This window comes from Bufo bufo, assembly GCF_905171765.1.
Source record: "Bufo bufo chromosome 1 unlocalized genomic scaffold, aBufBuf1.1 SUPER_1_unloc_1, whole genome shotgun sequence".
Classification (NCBI taxonomy): Eukaryota; Metazoa; Chordata; class Amphibia; order Anura; family Bufonidae; genus Bufo; species Bufo bufo.
In genome coordinates, this window is record NW_024399963.1 from 132,875 (window position 1) to 152,016 (window position 19,142).

General features: G+C 54.5%; 4 protein-coding genes across 4 annotated transcripts; 2 read left to right on the forward strand and 2 right to left on the reverse strand.

Annotated features, from left to right (window-relative positions):
• The first annotated feature begins 11,989 nt into the window (after positions 1–11,989).
• Positions 11,990–12,328, forward strand: LOC120982699 (histone H4). Its single transcript, XM_040412956.1, has one exon. It carries the CDS (start codon positions 12,002–12,004, stop codon positions 12,311–12,313), a length of 312 nt encoding a protein of 103 aa, XP_040268890.1. The 5' UTR covers positions 11,990–12,001; the 3' UTR covers positions 12,314–12,328.
• Positions 12,329–12,937: 609 nt separating this feature from the next.
• Positions 12,938–13,370, reverse strand: LOC120982693 (histone H2B 1.1). The gene has a single exon (XM_040412949.1). It carries the CDS (start codon positions 13,349–13,351, stop codon positions 12,971–12,973), a length of 381 nt encoding a protein of 126 aa, XP_040268883.1. The 5' UTR covers positions 13,352–13,370; the 3' UTR covers positions 12,938–12,970.
• Positions 13,371–14,997: 1,627 nt separating this feature from the next.
• LOC120982664 (histone H3) lies at positions 14,998–15,654 on the forward strand. Its single transcript, XM_040412922.1, has one exon. The coding sequence runs from the start codon at positions 15,135–15,137 to the stop codon at positions 15,543–15,545; it is 411 nt and encodes a 136-aa protein (XP_040268856.1). The 5' UTR covers positions 14,998–15,134; the 3' UTR covers positions 15,546–15,654.
• Positions 15,655–16,326: 672 nt separating this feature from the next.
• Positions 16,327–16,750, reverse strand: LOC120982670 (histone H2A type 1-like). Its single transcript, XM_040412927.1, has one exon. The coding sequence runs from the start codon at positions 16,723–16,725 to the stop codon at positions 16,333–16,335; it is 393 nt and encodes a 130-aa protein (XP_040268861.1). The 5' UTR covers positions 16,726–16,750; the 3' UTR covers positions 16,327–16,332.
• Positions 16,751–19,142: the final 2,392 nt, after the last annotated feature.

The following is a 19,142-nucleotide window of genomic DNA, read 5'->3' on the forward strand; positions in this document are numbered from 1 at the left end:
TCAGTCTCTTCCCACCGCCTCCTCCTCAGACGAGCTCCACTCCGCCCTTCTGCCCTCGTTCTCCGCTCACAGCGGGCGGGGGCTCCGGCTCCTCTGCGGGCAGGAATAGGGGGCGGGTTAACCCTGTAAGCGCCGCTCTCTTCCGTCTATCAGGGCCTCGCTGCTCGGCTGATAACCGCCCCTCACTGCGCCCCGCCCCCTGCTGGTAGTGATGCCGCCGCTGAGTGTACTGTGCCTGCAGGGGGGTCGTGCGCTCTATCCCTGGACACCAGCGCAGCGATGGAGCCGCTCTTCTCCGCACAGTGAATACGGGACTGTTCTCCCCTTCTCCGGTGGGGGGCGGGAGAAGGCGGCCACTGACGGGTTAATACTGAGCAGGCTATGGGGGCGGAGCTACAGAACAAGTACGTTACAGTGATTGGCTGATCTCTGGCTTTTGAAATTCCCGCTTAGCGGCCGTGGAGGAGCAGTCCATTACACACAGGGGACGAACCCTCTACAGCAGCAATGTCTGCCCTTTCTCGCAGCAGGTCAGGAGCGGCAAGTGCCCCTGTGTGTAATGGACTGCTCCTCCACGGCCGCTGGATTCTGACCGGACTGTAATTGAGCGGGAATTTCAAAAGCCAGAGATCAGCCAATCACTGTAAAGCACTTGTTCTATAGCTCCGCCCCTTCTCCTGCTCTCTGCGCTGGTGTCCGGGGATAGAGCGCACGGCGGGGCTCACATCCAACCATTAGCGGATCACTACTGCCCTCATCCTCCTCACTGGCTGACCACTACTCCCCTCATCATCCTCAGTACCATATAACTACTTCACTCATTCTCCTCATTGCCCAACTGCTCTCTGGCCGATCACTACTCCCCCCCCATCCTCAGTGTCTGATCACTACTAAAGTGTACGTGCAAACAGAAAACTACACGTTGTCCCCGGCAACCAGTCTGCACGCAACAGCGTCACGGTCAAAATAAATTGGCCGTGACACTTACCTTACAGGGAGAGATGACAGCCGGTCTCTCTCCCCAGCGGCAGACAGGATCACAGGGAGAGGAGATTGTCGGTCCCCCGTCCCTGCAGCAACCAGCATTACTAGGAGTGGAGATGGTCGCACCCACTACCCAGCACCAGGCAGCGTTACCGAGAGTCGAGACAGTCGGTCTGACTCCCCAGTAGCAGTGGGTTGTAAAGGAAGACGAGACAACCGGTCTCTCTCCCCAACCACAGGGGGACAGCACCCCTAACTCCGATGGTGCAGATGGGACCACGGTCTCTGCACTAGACCTACCGAGATGCTGGACGGCCGGTACAGATCCCCCACCAACCCCGCAGGAATGCCAGGAGGAGGAGGTAAGCGATTCCTCCTCTCCACAGCCCATCTGCAACAAGGTCCTGGGGGTAGGATTCCCTGCCCTCCCCTACCCTCTTGTCCAGAGCCTGACTCCCCACAGGCTACCCCAGCGGAAGAGCTGGCATCTGGGCAGAGCGCAATCTGCCTCTGCCCTCCCCTACCCTCTTGTCCAGAGCCAGACTCCCCACAGGCTACCCCAGCGGAAGAGATGGCATCTGGGCAGAGCGCAGTCTGCCTCTGCCCTACCCTCTTGTCCAGAGGCTGACTCCCCACAGGCTACCGCAGCGGAAGAGCTGGCATCTGGGCAGAGCGCAGTCTGCCTCTGCCCTCCCCTATCCTCTTGTTCAGAGCCTGACTCCCCACAGACTACCCCAGCGGAAGAGCTGGCATCTGGGCAGAGCGCAGTCTGCCTCTGCCCTCCCCTACCCTCTTGTTCAGAGCCTGACTCCCCACAGGCTACCCCAGCGGAAGAGCTGGCATCTGGGCAGAGCGCAGTCTGCCTCTGCCCTCCCCTATCCTCTTGTTCAGAGCCTGACTCCCCACAGGCTACCCCAGCGGAAGAGCTGGCATCTGGGCAGAGCGCAGTCGGCCTCTGCCCTCCCCTATACTCTTGTTCAGAGGCTGACTCCCCACAGGCTACCCCAGCGGAAGAGCTGGCATCTGGGCAGAGCGCAGTCGGCCTCTGCCCTCCCCTATCCTCTTGTTCAGAGGCTGACTCCCCACAGGCTACCCCAGCGGAAGAGCTGGCATCTGGGCAGAGCGCAGTCGGCCTCTGCCCTCCCCTATCCTCTTGTTCAGAGGCTGACTCCCCACAGGCTACCCCAGCGGAAGAGCTGGCATCTGGGCAGAGCGCAGTCTGCCTCTGCCCTCCCCTATCCTTTTGTCCTGAGCCAGACTCCCCACAGGCTACCCCAGCGGAAGAGCTGGCATCTGGGCAGAGCGCAGTCTGCCTCTGTCCTCCCCTATCCTCTTGTTCAGAGGCTGACTCCCCACAGGCTACCCCAGCGGAAGAGCTGGCATCTGGGCAGAGCGCAGTCTGCCTCTGTCCTCCCCTATCCTCTTGTTCAGAGGCTGACTCCCCACAGGCTACCCCAGCAGAAGAGCTGGCATCTGGGCAGAGCACAGTCTGCCTCTGCCCTCCCCTATCCTCTTGTTCAGAGGCTGACTCCCCACAGGCTACCCCAGCGGAAGAGCTGGCATCTGGGCAGAGTGCAGTCTGCCTCTGGCCTCCCCTATCCTCTTGTTCAGAGGCTGACTCCCCACAGGCTACCCCAGCGGAAGAGCTGGCATCTGGGCAGAGCGCAGTCTGCCTCTGTCCTCCCCTATCCTCTTGTTCAGAGGCTGACTCCCCACAGGCTAGCCTAGCTGATGCGCTGGCACCAGGGCAGAGTACCGCTGATCCCTGCCCACAAAGCAACCTCCACTCCAAGCCAGGGAGCAACACAGAGACCGGGAGTACCAGTTACTAACACAACCTTGGTGGACTCACTGGACAAAGACAGGCTACCGAATTCAACTGGTCCAGTATTTGGTTGTGGGTGGGCTGCCAGACTAACTCAGGTACCGACCGGCGTGAGGTCAGGTGTCTGGTTAGTCTTCCCTGGGAGGGGGAGATGTGTGGCAAAAATAACCTCGCCACTGGGTTTTGGAGGGGCCTCTTGCCTCAGGATTATGTCCCATATATTAACTTTGAAGGAGAAGACAGACCGGCCGCACACCCTAAATCTATGGAACTGTTGTGGGCAGGAAAGCCATGCTTGCGGTCGGCCAAATGTGACTTCCATGGAATTCGGGAACCCCTGCTCGGATCTGGGTGATTTTTGGATATGTTGTTTGCCCAGATCAGAGATATCTATAGATGTATAAATAATGGGGATATGTAGGGTTTTGAGGTGTTTTCTGTGTTTTGGGAAAAATGTGTGTTTTCTGCCTGTGAGTTAGGGTTAGCCCATTATGTTTGGTAATTGTATTTTGTTGATTGCGTTACAGACAGAGGGAAGGGGCTTTTGTGTACAATTGCTGGGAAGGTTTCAATACTGTAAATGCATGTGATTGGCTAATATATAAACTGTCACAGTCTTCTACAAGGTCCCCAGGGAGTGTCCCTTGCTGGAAGACCTGCATAAAAGGCTGAGAAATAACCCATTAAAGAGTTCCTGTTTTACATTCCCCATAGAGCCTCGTCTCATGTGTGGGGGATTGCTATACGCTGTATACTCCCCGGGCTATAACCCCTAGCTCTTGTAAGAGCTGTTCCTGGTCCTTGTTCCTGTGGTGGTTATGGTGTCGAGCGGAGTGCTTGGAGCCCTCGGGAAAAAACTTCAGAAAAGTCGCGGCCCTCTTGTTCTTGAATCAAAGCTTAGCGTTTAATCACACTGAAAGGATACAGCAACGTCTGGACACACAGGTCTTTCTCAGCTACATGTGGTTTACAAGTGGAGCTCAATACTTATATAGGTGTAACATTCAATCCGGATTGGTTGAGGGGTTGTCCCCCAGAAAGGTCAAATCCCCCCCTTACATATTCACCCAATCGTGTTCTAAAGTGATAATAACATTCAGTAATAAAACAGCATAACCATCTCAGCTGTGTATATAAAACCTACCCTGCACCTGAGCCGAGTATCCATCCGGCAGTATGCGTGCGGCGAGTGGCGTCTAACGTCTGTCTCTGCGCATGCGCCAGATGTAGAACGAGATTCCCGGAAATCACGTATTCGACATAGCGGTCACATGATCGGGAGTCCCGAAACCGTGCAAGCGCCCTCAATCACATGACGGGTCATGTGATAGAGCGTCCCAGCCGTATCCCGGCAACCCAAGGTCCTAAACCAAAGCTAATGTGTTGTAAAGGATACTATAGGGCTGAGGATAGGATCCATTATGGGAGCGAAATACGGTAAATATCAGTCGTGCCACTCATCTCACGCATCATGAAATCCCGAATATGAACTTAGACTGAATGCCAATAATCGCCCATGTGCCAGCAACACTGGAAGCAGCCAATAGTGGATGCCCCATAGACAGTGTAGCGCTGCAATGGCAATAGTTGTAACCTAGCAGGACTGTGTTCTGGGCGAAGTGTGGAATGGACCACAGTTAGTTACAGACCCCCTTCCATGCTGACGGAGCTCCACTAAAGCCCTGGAAGGAGGTCTATCGAGTGCATCTCAGAGCTCCCTTTCCTATTCGCCACCCGAGATGTGGGATTGTGATATTTTAGTGCGATGTAAGTTTTAGTGCCCGATGTACCATTGTGATAATATATTCATTGATTTATTGTTCTTCTTCTCTTTTTTTCACTTTTAGCTTGTGCTACCATATGTAACCTGAGCGGAGGACTATATGCTGCCCCATTTATGAGCGACCAGAGAGCCGGCCAGTTGGGTTCCTTCCTTATACCAGTTGTACTTCCATGTTTTTTGCCTGTGCTGGATGTGTGTACTGGGAGGGCTTTGTTGTCGTGTTATTAGGCATCTTTTGCCAATTTTATGATCCCCTCTTCCCGAGGAGCGACACATTTGATATTGATGGAGGGCATTGTGGGACGCCATGGGGGCAATTTTACGCTATTCCACAGGATTTGACTGGCCCTGAACCCAAGCCATTTACAGGATATCGTTGGCAATAAGCAGGGTAGGGGTGCTCTTCATTTGGAGTTGGCCCAGACCAGGCAGGTGCCTATATATTTCACCTCCCCTTGACCGGGGTGGGGGGTATGTCGGCCCTAGTATTCCCCTTCCAAAAGTGTACGTGTGCGTGTTTCCCCAGCACATCCTGGTGGTGGAGACCATAGGGAGTTGTGCGGGGGATGCTCATGACTACATGGCTTTAGCTATGGGGCTGCATTGTTTGAACCTTGCGACTTTATTTAGCCTAATATTGCCCCTTTTCCTCTGGGATGCACTCGATAGACCTCCTTCCAGGGCTTTAGTGGTGCTCCGTCAGCATGGAAGGGGGTCTGTAACTAACTATGGTCCATTCCACACTTCGCCCAGAACACAGTCCTGCTAGGTTACAACTATTGCCATTGCAGCGCTACACTGTCTATGGGGCATCCACTATTGGCTGCTTCCAGTGTTGCTGGCACATGGGCGATTATTGGCATTTAGTCTTCATATTCTGGATTTCACATTGGCTGTAGACAGGCGGCTGCGTTTGTCTGTAATGACGCCCCCTGCCGTGCTGAATACACGTTCAGACAAAACGCTGGCCGCCGGGCAGGCCAGCACCTCCAAGGCATAAAAGGCTAGCTCTGGCCACGTGGACAATTTGGAGACCCAGAAGTTGAATGGGGCCGAACCATCAGTCAGTACGTGGAGGGGTGTGCACAGGTACTGTTCCACCATGTTAGTGAAATGTTGCCTCCTGCTAACACGTTCCGTATCAGGTGGTGGTGCAGTTAGCTGTGGCGTGGTGATAAAACTTTTCCACATCTCTGCCATGCTAACCCTGCCCTCAGAGGAGCTGGCCGTGACACAGCTGCGTTGGCGACCTCTTGCTCCTCCTCTGCCTTCGCCTTGGGCTTCCACTGATTCCCCTGTGACTTTTGGGAATGCTCTCAGTAGCGCGTCTACCAACGTGCGCTTGTACTCGCGCATCTTCCTATCACGCTCCAGTGTAGGAAGTAAGGTGGGCACATTGTCTTTGTACCGGGGATCCAGCAGGGTGGCAACCCAGTAGTCCGCAGTTGTGAATGAACTTCTGCACCACCAAATTCAGCACATGCGCCAGGCAAGGGATGTGCGTCAAACCGGCTAGTCCCAGAGCTGCAACGAGATTTCGCCCATTATCGCACACCCCCAGGCCGGGCTTGAGGCTCACCGGCAGCAACCACTCGTCGGTCTGTTGTTCTATACCCGCCACAACTCCTGTGCGGTGTGGGGCCTGTCCCCCAAACATATGAGTTTCAGAATGGCCTGCTGACGTTTACCCCGGGCTGTGCTGAAGTTGGTGGTGAAGGTGTGTGGCTGACTGGATGAGCAGGTGGAAGAAGAGGAGGAGGAAGCCGAGGAGGAGGAGGAGGAGACAGGAGGCAAAGAATGTTGCCCTGCGATCCTTGGCGGCGGAAGGACGTGCGCCAAACAGCTCTCCGCCTGGGGCCCAGCCGCCACTACATTTACCCAGTGTGCAGTTAGGGAGATATAGCGTCCCTGGCCGTGCTTACTGGTCCACGTATCTGTGGTTAGGTGGACCTTGCCACAGATGGCGTTGCGCAGTGCACACTTGATTTTATTGGATACTTGGTTGTGCAGGGAAGGCACGGCTCTCTTAGAGAAGTAGTGGCGGCTGGGAACAACATACTGTGGGACAGCAAGTGACATGAGCTGTTTGAAGCTGTCTGTGTCCACCAGCCTAAATGACAGCATTTCATAGGCCAGTAGTTTAGAAATGCTGGCATTCAGGGCCAGGGATCGAGGGTGGCTAGGTGGGAATTTACGCTTTCTCTCAAATGTTTGTGAGATGGAGAGCTGAACGCTGCCGTGTGACATGGTTGAGATGCTTGGTGACGCAGGTGGTGGTGTTGGTGGCACATCCTCTGTTTGCTGGGCGGCAGGTGCCAACGTTCCTCCAGAGGCGGAGGAAGAGGCCGAGGCGGCGGCAGCAGCAGCAGAAGAGGCCGAGGCGGCAGCAGCAGAAGAGGTAGCAGGGGGAGCCTGAGTGACTTCCTTGTTTTTAAGGTGTTTACTCCACTGCAGTTCATGCTTTGCATGCAGGTGCCTGGTCATGCAGGTTGTGCTAAGGTTCAGAACGTTAATGCCTCGCTTCAGGCTCTGATGGCACAGCGTGCAAACCACTCGGGTCTTGTCGTCAGCACATTGTTTGAAGAAGTGCCATGCCAGGGAACTCCTTGAAGCTGCCTTTGGGGTGCTCGGTCCCAGATGGCGGCGGTCAGTAGCAGGCGGAGTCTCTTGGCGGCGGGTGTTCTGATTTTGCCCACTGCTCCCTCTTTTGCTACGCTGTTGGCTCGGTCTCACCACTGCCTCTTCCTCCGAACTCTGAAAGTCAGTGGCACGACCTTCATTCCATGTGGGGTCTAGGACCTCATCGTCCCCTGCATCGTCTTCCACCCAGTCTTGATCCCTGACCTCCTGTTCAGTCTGCACACTGCAGAAAGACGCAGCAGTTGGCACCTGTGTTTCGTCATCATCAGAGACGTGTTGAGGTGGTATTCCCATGTCCTCATCATCAGGAAACATAAGTGGTTGTGCGTCAGTGCATTCTATGTCTTCCACCGCTGGGGAAGGGCTAGGTGGATGCCCTTGGGAAACCCTGGCAGCAGAGTCTTCAAACAGCATAAGAGACTGCTGCATAACTTGAGGCTCAGACAGTTTCCCTGATATGCATGGGGGTGATGTGACAGACTGATGGGCTTGGTTTTCATGCGCCATCTGTGCGCTTTCTGCAGAAGACTGGGTGGAAGATAATGTGAACGTGCTGGATGCACTGTCGGCCACCCAATTGACTAATGCCTGTACCTGCTCAGGCCTTACCATCCTTAGAACGGCATTGGGCCCCACCAAATATCGCTGTAAATTCTGGCGGCTACTGGGACCTGAGGTAGTTGGTTCACTAGGACGTGTGGCTGTGGCAGAACGGCCACGTCCTCTCCCAGCACCAGAGGGTCCACTAACACCACCACGACCATGTCCATGTCCGCGTCCCTTACTAGATGTTTTCCTCATTGTTCCCGTTCACCACAATAAGAAAAATATTATTTGGCCCAATGTATTGAATTCAAATTCAGGCCTTTTTTTACAGACACCTAACACTATCTGGCTATCTATTTAGGTACCGTATTACACTAATACAGGTACAGCAGTAATGACAGATTTAGCTGAATATAAATGTGAGGCCTAGTATTTAGGCGCTGGGTGACAGGTATACGTTTACGGACAGAATTAGACTTGGAAATACACGGTAGCGTGTGTGTGAAGTTATTGAGAATGACCCTATCAGCACCTTCAATCTAATATACCCTTTTAGGGATAGATTTAAATAACCAGACTATTGATGGTTAAATGGACTTGGTGGCAGCTTGTGCTGGCGCACCACAAGCCACAAAATGGCCGCCGATCACCCCAGAAAAAAAGTGATCTAAAAACGCTCTGGGCAGCCTAAAAACACTGAGCAATTGAATAGCAGACGTGACAGAGTCTGGAGACGCCGTGGAGAACGTTCTGCTGCCTGCAACATCCTCCAGCATGACCGGTTTGGCATTGGGTCAGTAATGGTGTGAAGTGGCATTTCTTTGGAGGGCCGCACAGCCCTCCATGTGCTCGCCAGAGGTAGCCTGACTGCCATTAGGTACTGAGATGAGATCCTCAGACCCCTTGTGAGACCATATGCTGGTGCGGTTGGCCCTGGGTTCCTCCTAATGCAAGACAATGCTAGACCTCATGTGGCTGGAGTGTGTCAGCAGTTCCTGCAAGACGAAGGCATTGATGCCATGGACTGGCCCGCCCGTTCCCCAGACCTGAATCCAATTGAGCACATCTGGGACATCATGTCTCGCTCTATCCACCAACGTCACGTTGCACCACAGACTGTCCAGGAGTTGGCAGATGCTTTAGTCCAGGTCTGGGAGGAGATCCCTCAGGAGACCGTCCGCCACCTCATCAGGAGCATGCACAGGCGTTGTAGGGAGGTCATACAGGCACGTGGAGGCCACACACACTACTGAGCCTCATTTTGACTTGTTTTAAGGACATTACATCAAAGTTGGATCAGCCTGTAGTGTGTTTTTCCACTTTAATTTTGAGGGTGACTCCAAATCCAGACCTCCATGGGTTGAAAAATTTGATTTCCATTTTTTAATTTTTGTGTGATTTTGTTGTCAGCACATTCAACTATGTAAAGAACAAAGTATTTCAGAAGAATATTTAATTAACTCAGATCTAGGATGTGTTATTTTTGTGTTCCCTTTATTTTTTTGAGCAGTGTATATTTTTTTAATTAGGGTACACCCCAAAACATTGGGAAATATAACCTGTGATGACGCCTCCAGCCGTGCTAAACACACGTTCAGACAATACACCGGCTGCAGGGCAGGCCAGCACCTCCAAGGGGTAAAGGGCAAGCTCAGGCCATGTGCCCAATTTGGAGACCAAGAAGTTGCAGGGGCTGATCATTTCGTAGGGTTTCCAGCCAGTCATTCCCAAGTGCCTCCGAGGGTGGGTTCCTGCACCCACAACCCCAAGGTACACAATTGTCCAGCCAGGGCACAGTTCTGGAGGATGAGGAGGTGGAGGATGAGGAGATGGAGGAGGAACCATGTTCACAGCAGGGTGGCACCCAGACCAGCTCATGGCCATCACTGGTGCGTGGCTGGGGGGATACAGAGGACACAGACGATACACCTCCCACAGAGGACAGCTTGTCGTTGCCTCTGGGCAGCCTGGCACACATGAGCGATTACATGCCGCAGTGTCTCCGCAACGAGCGCCGAGGTGCCCACATTCTAACTTGTGCTGATTCCTGGGTGGCCACGCTGCTGGATCCACGTTACACGGACAACGTACCGTCCTTAATTCCCTCACTGGAGCGTGATCGTAAGATGCGCGAGTACAAGCGCACGCTGGTAGACGCGCTGCTGGTGGCATTCATTGTCCCCATTGACTTCAATGGGGTTTGGGTTCGGGGTCAAGTTCGGGTCCCGAACTCAAGCATTTTTGTGAAGTTCGGCCGAACTCGAACATCCAGGTGTCCGCTCAACTCTATTTGTCACTAAACATTTTGGAAGGAAAGGCGAGTTCTCTCAGGGGTATCTGTGCCCCCCGCCGCACCGAGCACCCGCTCTGGCCGGGCAGGAAAGCATGTCCATGGAAAACTCGCCCAGTTGGGGCCACACATGAAGTTTGCATGCCCAGAAGTCCAGGAGATCTTGGATCATGGGTTACAGGGTGCAGTCCAAGTATGTCACCGCCTGCTGGTTCAGGTTCTGCTGGATGTCCTGCCGCTGGAGCTGGGCGGTTTCTTCAGAGGGCGGCTGAAGAAAGCTGCTCATTATAGACGGAAGTTGATGCATATGATGCTGGTGATGCTTCTATCCCCCCACATCCCCCCCACACACAACAGCCCCCCCAGTAAGACCTTAATGAGGACCGCCTGGTAATATGGAGGCTGTACTATAGTGTGAAGGCTGAAATCTGTAGGCTGTAATATCATGTGGAGGCTGTAATATCATGTGGAGGCTGTAATGTAATGTGGAGACTGGTAATATGGAGGCTGTAATGTGGAGGCTGTAATATAATATGGAGGCTATAATATCATGTGGAGACTGGTAATATGGAGGCTGTAATATAATGTGGAGGCTGTAATATCATGTGGAGACTGGTAATATGGAGGCTGTAATATAATGTGGAGGCTGTAATATCATGTGGAGGCTGTAATATCATGTGGAGACTGGTCATATGGAGGCTGTAATGTAATGTGGAGGCTGTAATATAATGTGGAGGCTGTAATATAATATGGAGGCTATAATGTAATGTGAAGGCTATAATATAATATGGAGGCTGTAATATAATGTGGAGGCTGTAATAGAATGTGGAGGCTGGTAGTATGGAGGCTGTAATATAATGTGGAGGAAGATAATGTAATATGGAGGCTGTAATAGAAACATAGATGTAATGTGGAGGCTGTAATATAATATGGAGGCTATAATGTAATGTGAAGGCTATAATATAATATGGAGGCTGTAATATAATGTGGAGGCTGTAATATAATGTGGAGACTGGTAATATGGAGGCTGTAATTTAATGTGGAGGCTGTAATATAATGTGTAGCCTGGTAGTATGGAGGCTGTAATAAAATGTGGAGCCTGGTAATATGGAGGCTGTAATATATTGTGGAAGCTGTAATATAATATGGAGGCTGTAATGTAATGTGGAGGCTGTTATATTATGTGGAGGCTGTGATATTATGTGGAGGCTGGCAATGTAATGTGGAGGCTGTAATGTAATTTGGAGGCTGGTAATGTAATGTGGAGGATGTAATGTAATTTGGAGGCTGGTAGTATGGAGGCTGTAATGTAGAGGCTGGTAATATGGAGGCTGTAATATAATGTGGAGAAAGATAATGTAATATGGAGGCTGTAATAGAAACATAGATGTAATGTGGAGACTGTGATGTAATGCGGAGGCTGTAATAGAATGTGGAGGCTGGTAGTATGGAGGCTGTAATATAATGTGGAGGAAGATAATGTAATGCAGAGGCTGGAATAGAAACATAGATGTAATATTGAGGCTGTAATGTAAGGTGGAGGCTGTAATGTAATGCAGAGGCTGTAATAGAATGTGGAGGCTGGTAGTATGGAGGCTGTAATGTAAGGTGGAGGCTACAATGTAATGCAGAGGCTGTAATAGAATGTGGAGGCTGGTAGTATGGAGGCTGTAATATAATGTGGAGGTTGATAATATAATATAGAGACTTTATTTTAATGCGAAGGATAGGATGTAATTTACAGGCTGGTAACATGGAGGCTGGAAAATGAAAACCACCAGCACTTCTGAGCTCAGCCAATCAGAGCTGGAGGGCGGGGCCTGGAGTTCAGGAACAGCCCCGCCCCCAGTTCTCTTTCAGGTCCGCCCATGCTCCATATATAGGAGGGCTCTGGGCTGAGCAGTCACTGCTCTCTGCTCCTCACACCTAGAAGATGTCTGGTCGCGGTAAAGGAGGGAAAGGGCTCGGGAAAGGCGGCGCCAAGCGGCACAGGAAGGTGCTCCGTGATAACATCCAGGGCATCACCAAGCCTGCCATCCGCCGCCTAGCTCGCAGGGGAGGCGTCAAGCGCATCTCCGGCCTCATCTATGAGGAGACTCGCGGGGTGCTGAAAGTCTTCCTGGAGAACGTCATCCGGGACGCCGTCACCTACACCGAGCACGCCAAGAGGAAGACCGTCACCGCCATGGACGTGGTCTACGCGCTCAAGCGCCAGGGCCGCACTCTCTACGGCTTCGGGGGTTAATGCCGCCTCCGTCCTCAGAGCCGCCCACATCTTCCCGGGGAGGAGCTACGATTCCACTGAGGGGTTAACACCGCCCGCCCATCAGGAGATCAGCGGCGCCCTGTGCTCAGTACAGCCGGAGGTCTACATTACAGAAACCCCCCAATAATCTGTAAATCCCGATCCCCGGGTGTTCTCCACCGCAGCTACGAGACGAGCTGTGCTCGGAGACTGAGGGGTTAATCCGTCCCGCCAATGAGCGGCGCTGGTACAGGTCACATGACCGGCTCCTCCTGTAAATCAGCAGCTCAACTATAGGCGGGAAATTCAAATGAGGGACGAGATCCTGAGCTCTCCCAGCCAATAGCAGAGCTCTGGACCCCGCAGCCGTTATGTGCCCGTAGGAGCCTCGTCCTCCTGTCCTGCACTGAGCGGCCGCACAGCCTCTCTCCAGGGAGCGCCACACTGAGGAGAAGGATGATGGGAGTAGTGATCGGGCATGGAGGAGGAGGATGAGGGGAGCTTGTACTGTAACTTCCGATAGCGTTACCGCATCTCATCTAGCTGACAGGGAGGAAAACCGCAGCCACTGTGAGAACAACGGGGAGACCCGGGAGCAGCTCCGCTGGAGACAGGGTGGGGGCTCTGAGAAGAGCCTTTGGGTCCGGAGAGCGGCGCTCACTTGGCGCTGGTGTACTTGGTGACGGCCTTGGTGCCCTCGGAGACGGCGTGCTTGGCCAGCTCTCCGGGCAGCAGCAGGCGCACGGCGGTCTGGATCTCCCGGGAGGTGATGGTGGAGCGCTTGTTGTAGTGAGCCAGGCGGGAGGCTTCCCCTGCGATGCGCTCGAAGATGTCGTTGACGAAGGAGTTCATGATGCCCATGGCCTTGGAGGAGATGCCGGTGTCGGGGTGGACCTGCTTCAGCACCTTGTAGACGTAGATGGCATAGCTCTCCTTCCTGCTCTTCCTCCGCTTCTTGCCGTCCTTCTTCTGAACCTTGGTGACGGCTTTCTTGGAGCCCTTCTTGGGCGCTGGGGCGGACTTGGCTGGCTCGGGCATTCTGACTGAAGACAAAATCTCGTCTGTTCTCCTCCTGCCACCGCGGCGGTATTTATACACGGCCATGCAAATGAGCTGCTGCTGACTGCGCGCCGATCTACTGGAGGAGAGGGTCACGTGGTGTCTCCACTGCTCCCAATTGGCAGCCTCACATCCATCCAGCTGAGCCGGGGGAGGAGCAAATAGAGGGGCGGGGCTCACATACATCCATTCAGAAGAGCCGGGGGCGGAGTAACAGGAGAGGCGTGGCTCACATCCATCTATTCAGCAGAGCCGGGGGCGGAGTAACAGGAGAGGCGTGGTTCACATACACTTATTCATCAGAGACGGGGGGGGGGGGGGTCGGGGCAGCAAGAAAGGAGGGGCTCACATCCATTCATAGATTTGAGTCAGAGGGCGGAGCAGCAGGAGGGGCTGGGCTCATAGCCATCCATTCTGCTAAACCGGGGTGCGGAGCAGAACTCACATCCATCCATTCAGATGAGCCGGGGGGAGGAGCAGCAGGAGGGGCAGGGCTCGCATCCATCCATTCAGCTGAGCCGGGGGCGGGGCTAACATCTCTCTTCCGTCTATCAGGGCCTCGCTGCTCGGCTGATAACCGCCCCTCACTGCGCCCCGCCCCCTGCTGGTAGTGATGCCGCCGCTGAGTGTACTGTGCCTGCAGGGGGGTCGTGCGCTCTATCCCTGGACACCAGCGCAGCGATGGAGCCGCTCTTCTCCGCACAGTGAATACGGGACTGTTCTCCCCTTCTCCGGTGGGGAGCGGGAGAAGGCGGCCACTGACGGGTTAATACTGAGCAGGCTATGGGGGCGGGGCTATAGAACTAGTACCTTGGCTTTTGAAATTCCCGCTCAATTACCGTCCGGTAAGAATTCAGCGGCCGTGGAGAAGCTCCGCCCCCCGGCTCAGAGAATGAATAGCTATGAGCCCCGCCCCTCCTGCTGCTCCGCCCCCGGCTCATCTGAATGAATAGATATGAGCCCCGCCCCCTCCTGCTGCTCCGCCCCCCGCTCTTCTCAGAGCCCCCACCTTCTCTAGGACGGAGCTGCCGCATTGTGTGAATACATGGAAGCCTCATGTCCGAGGCGGATTATTCCCTCATTATAGACCACTGATCGGGAGGATGAGGGGAGTAGTGATCGGACACTGAGGAGGATGGGGGGAGTAGTGATTGGACACTGAGGAGGATGAGGGGAGTAGTGATTGGACACTGAGGAGGATGGGGGGAGTAGTGATTGGACACTGAGGAGGATGGGGGGAGTAGTGATTGGACACTGAGGAGGATGAGGGGAGTAGTGATTGGACACTGAGGAGGATGAGGGGAGTAGTGATTGGACACTGAGGAGGATGAGGGGAGTAGTGATTGGACACTGAGGAGGATGAGGGGAGTAGTGATTGGACAGTGAGGAGGATGGGGGGGGGAGTAGTGATCAGACAGTGAGCCCCCGCCCGCTGTGAGCGGAGAACGAGGGCAGAAGGGCGGAGTGGAGCTCGTCTGAGGAGGAGGCGGTGGGAAGAGACTGACCTCCCGCTTTATGTAGGAGGGGCTTATTACCTGGAGACACGCCCATCAGCTGGGACTGGCCGATAGGATGGGCTCCGCCTCTTGTGAACGATGATTGGTAACCGAAGTTTTGGCGGCACATCATTGTACGAATAAACCAATAGGGATGTAGGGGTGTGGTTTACATGAGCCAATGAGGACGAGGCCGGGAGTATAAATGATCTGCACGGTCCGCTCCTCACCTCATTCTCTTGCTGTGTACAGATCTCTGCAGAGCCATGGCCAGAACCAAGCAGACAGCCCGTAAGTCCACCGGCGGGAAAGCTCCCCGCAAGCAGCTGGCCACTAAGGCCGCCAGGAAGAGCGCCCCCGCCACTGGCGGAGTCAAGAAGCCTCACCGCTACCGGCCCGGGACCGTCGCTCTCCGGGAGATCCGGCGCTACCAGAAGTCCACCGAGCTGCTCATCCGGAAGCTGCCCTTCCAGCGCCTGGTGAGAGAGATCGCCCAGGACTTCAAGACCGACCTTCGCTTCCAGAGCTCGGCCGTCATGGCCCTGCAGGAGGCCAGCGAGGCTTACCTGGTCGGGCTCTTCGAGGACACCAACCTCTGCGCCATCCACGCCAAGCGGGTCACCATCATGCCCAAGGATATCCAGCTGGCCCGCAGGATCCGAGGGGAGAGGGCTTAGATCTGCGCCCCGCACCCAACAAAGGCTCTTCTCAGAGCCACCACCTCCTCCAGAGACGAGCTCCACTCCGCCCTTCATCCTCCACCTCTGCTCACAGGAGGCGGGTTAACCCTTTCAGCGCTCTAATTAGTAAGAGCAGTTCCTTTATTCTAAAAGCGCTCTCTGTATCTCCCCCCGTCTATCAGGGACTCGCTGACCGATAACCGCCTCCATCCTCCCTGCCCCCCGCCATCTCCACTCAGCGCTGCTGGGGGCGGAGCTATAGGACAAGTGCTTTACAGTGATTGGCTGATCTTCTGGCTTTTGAAATTCCCGCCCAATTACAGTCCGGGTAGAATTCAGCGGCCAAACCCTCTACAGCAGCAATGTCTGCCCGGACTCGCAGCAGGTCAGGAGCAGTGAGTCTAAGAATCCAATAATCCGACTCCTTCTATTCTCTGAGTCACTAGAACAATACACGGAGTCTCTGACCGGGCTGCAGCAGTATAAAGCCCTCGCAGTGCCCCCCACTCAGTATAATCCCCAGATCAGTGCCCTCAGTCCGGTCACCACTGATCGAACACTTATTACCTATCCGGCTCCCTAGTCCGCAACTGAAGCCAAAGATTCTCTTCCTGTAAAAGATCCAAACTCCCCACCTCTAGTCAGGAGCGGTAAGTGCCCCTGTGTGACGCCTCCTCCACAGCGGAGATCAGCGGCATCGCCAGCTCAGTCGTGCAGACCATGTGGGTGGCTCTTAGAAGAGCCTTTGGTTCCGGGGGGCACAGCAGCAGCAGCAGAGCCGGGCTCACTTGCTCTTGGCCGACTTGGTGCTCTCGGTCTTCTTGGGCAGCAGCACGGCCTGGATGTTGGGCAGGACGCCTCCCTGGGCGATGGTGACGCCGCCCAGCAGCTTGTTGAGCTCCTCGTCGTTGCGCACGGCCAGCTGCAGGTGGCGGGGGATGATGCGGGTCTTCTTGTTGTCGCGGGCGGCATTGCCGGCCAGCTCCAGGATCTCGGCGGTGAGATACTCGAGCACAGCGGCCAAGTAGACGGGAGCGCCGGCGCCCACCCTCTGGGCGTAGTTGCCCTTGCGGAGGAGCCTGTGCACTCGGCCGACCGGGAACTGGAGCCCTGCCCGGGAGGAGCGGGTCTTGGCCTTAGCCCGGACTTTGCCTCCTTGTTTGCCGCGTCCAGACATCGTCCTCTTCTCTGTACAGATGAGACTGACAGCCCCGCTCCGCCCGTCACTTCTTATACCCGGATGGCGCAGGAGAACTCCTCTGTGATTGGCCGAATCCAAACCCGGTTTTCAGCGCCAAATCCTGCAGCCAATGAGGGAGCAGATAACCTGGAAAGGCTTGTGAGGACACGCCCCCTTTTCTCCACCAATTGCCAGCCGCCCCCTTAGCACCGGTGTATCCCCGAGTGCCCGGCTCTGTGGACCCATCCAGCCGCTCGTCCTTCACTACCTCCTCCTCCTCAAGTGTCCGATCACTACTCTCTTTGGCCGATCACTACTCCCCCCATCCTCCGGATCAGTGGTCTATAAGGAGGGAATAATCCGCCTCGGACATGAGGCTTCCATGTATTCACACAATGCGGCAGCTCCGTCCTAGAGAAGGTGGGGGCTCTGAGAAGAGCGGGGGGCGGGGCTCATAGCTATTCATTCACTGAGCCGGGGGACGGAGCAGCAGGAGGGGCGGGGCTCACATCATCCATTCAGCGAGGCGGGGGCGGAGCAACAGGAGGGGCGGAGCAACAGGAGGGGCGGGGCTCACATCTATTCATTCAGAAGAGTCGGGGGCGGAGCTTGTCCACGGCCGCTGAATTCTAACCGGGCGGTAATTGAGCGGGAATTTCAAAAGCCAGGAGATCAGCCAATCACTGTAAAGCACTTGTCCTATAGCCACGCCCCCAGCAGCGCTGAGTGGAGATGGCGGGGGGCAGGGAGGATGGAGGCGGTTATCGGTCACGTTCAGCGAGTCCCTGATAGACGGGGGGAGGTACAGAGAGCGCTTTTAGAATAAAGGAACTGCTCTTACTAATTAGAGCGCTGAAAGGGTTAACCCGCCTCCTGTGAGCAGAGGTGGAGAATGAAGGGCGGAGTGGAGCTCGTCTCTGGAGGAGGTGGTGGCTCTGAGAAGAGCCTTTGTTGGGTGCGGGGCGCAGACCTAAGCCCTCTCCCCTCGGATCCTGCGGGCCAGCTGGATATCCTTGGGCATGATGGTGACCCGCTTGGCGTGGATGGCGCAGAGGTTGGTGTCCTCGAAGAGCCCGACCAGGTAAGCCTCGCTGGCCTCCTGCAGGGCCATGACGGCCGAGCTCTGGAAGCGAAGGTCGGTCTTGAAGTCCTGGGCGATCTCTCTCACCAGGCGCTGGAAGGGCAGCTTCCGGATGAGCAGCTCGGTGGACTTCTGGTAGCGCCGGATCTCCCGGAGAGCGACGGTCCCGGGCCGGTAGCGGTGAGGCTTCTTGACTCCGCCAGTGGCGGGGGCGCTCTTCCTGGCGGCCTTAGTGGCCAGCTGCTTGCGGGGAGCTTTCCCGCCGGTGGACTTACGGGCTGTCTGCTTGGTTCTGGCCATGGCTCTGCAGAGATCTGTACACAGCAAGAGAGTGAGGTGAGGAACGGACCGTGCAGATCATTGGCTCATGTAAACCACACCCCTACATCACTATTGGTTTATTCGTACAATGATGTGCCCGCCAAAACTTCCGTTACCAATCATCGTTCACAAGAGGCGGAGCCCAAGCGGAAGAAGAGGTGGAGCTACAGAATAAGTATGTTATAGTGATTGGCTGATCTCAGGGGACGAACCCTCTACAGAAGCAATGTCTGCCCGTTCTCGCAGCAGGTCAGGAGCGGCAAGAGCCCCTGTGTGTAATGGACTGCTCCTCCACGGCCGCTGAATTCTAACTGGACTGTAATTGAGCGGGAATTTCAAAAGCCAGAGATCAGCCAATCACTGTAAAGCACTTCTTCTATAGCTCCGCCCCCTTCTCCAGCTCTGCGCTGGTGTCCGGGGATAGAGCGCACGGCGGGGCTCACATCATCCATTCAGCTGAGCCGGGGGCGGAGCTTCTCCATGGCCGCTGAATTCTTACATCACATCCTAAACATTACAGCCTCCACATTATATTATCAACTTCAACAACATATTACAGCCTCCATATTAATGGCCTCCACATTACATCACAGCCTCCATATTATATTATCAACTTCAACAACATATTACAGCCTCCATATTTTTTTACAGCCTAAATATTACCAGCCTCCATGTTATATTACAGCCTCCGTATTAATGGCCTCTACATTAGTCTCCACATTATATTACAGACTCCATATTACCGGCCTCTACATTACATCAGGGCCTAAACATTACATTACAGCCTCCATATTACATCACAGCCTCTACATTATATTACAGCCTCCATACTACCAGCCTCCACATTACATTATATTACAGCCTCCATACATACTACCAGCCTCCACATTACAGCCTTAATATTACCAGCCTCTGCTTTACATTACAGACTACAAATTATATTACAGCCTCCACATTACATTACAGCCTCCACATAACATTACAGCCTCCATATTACATTACCAGCCTCCAC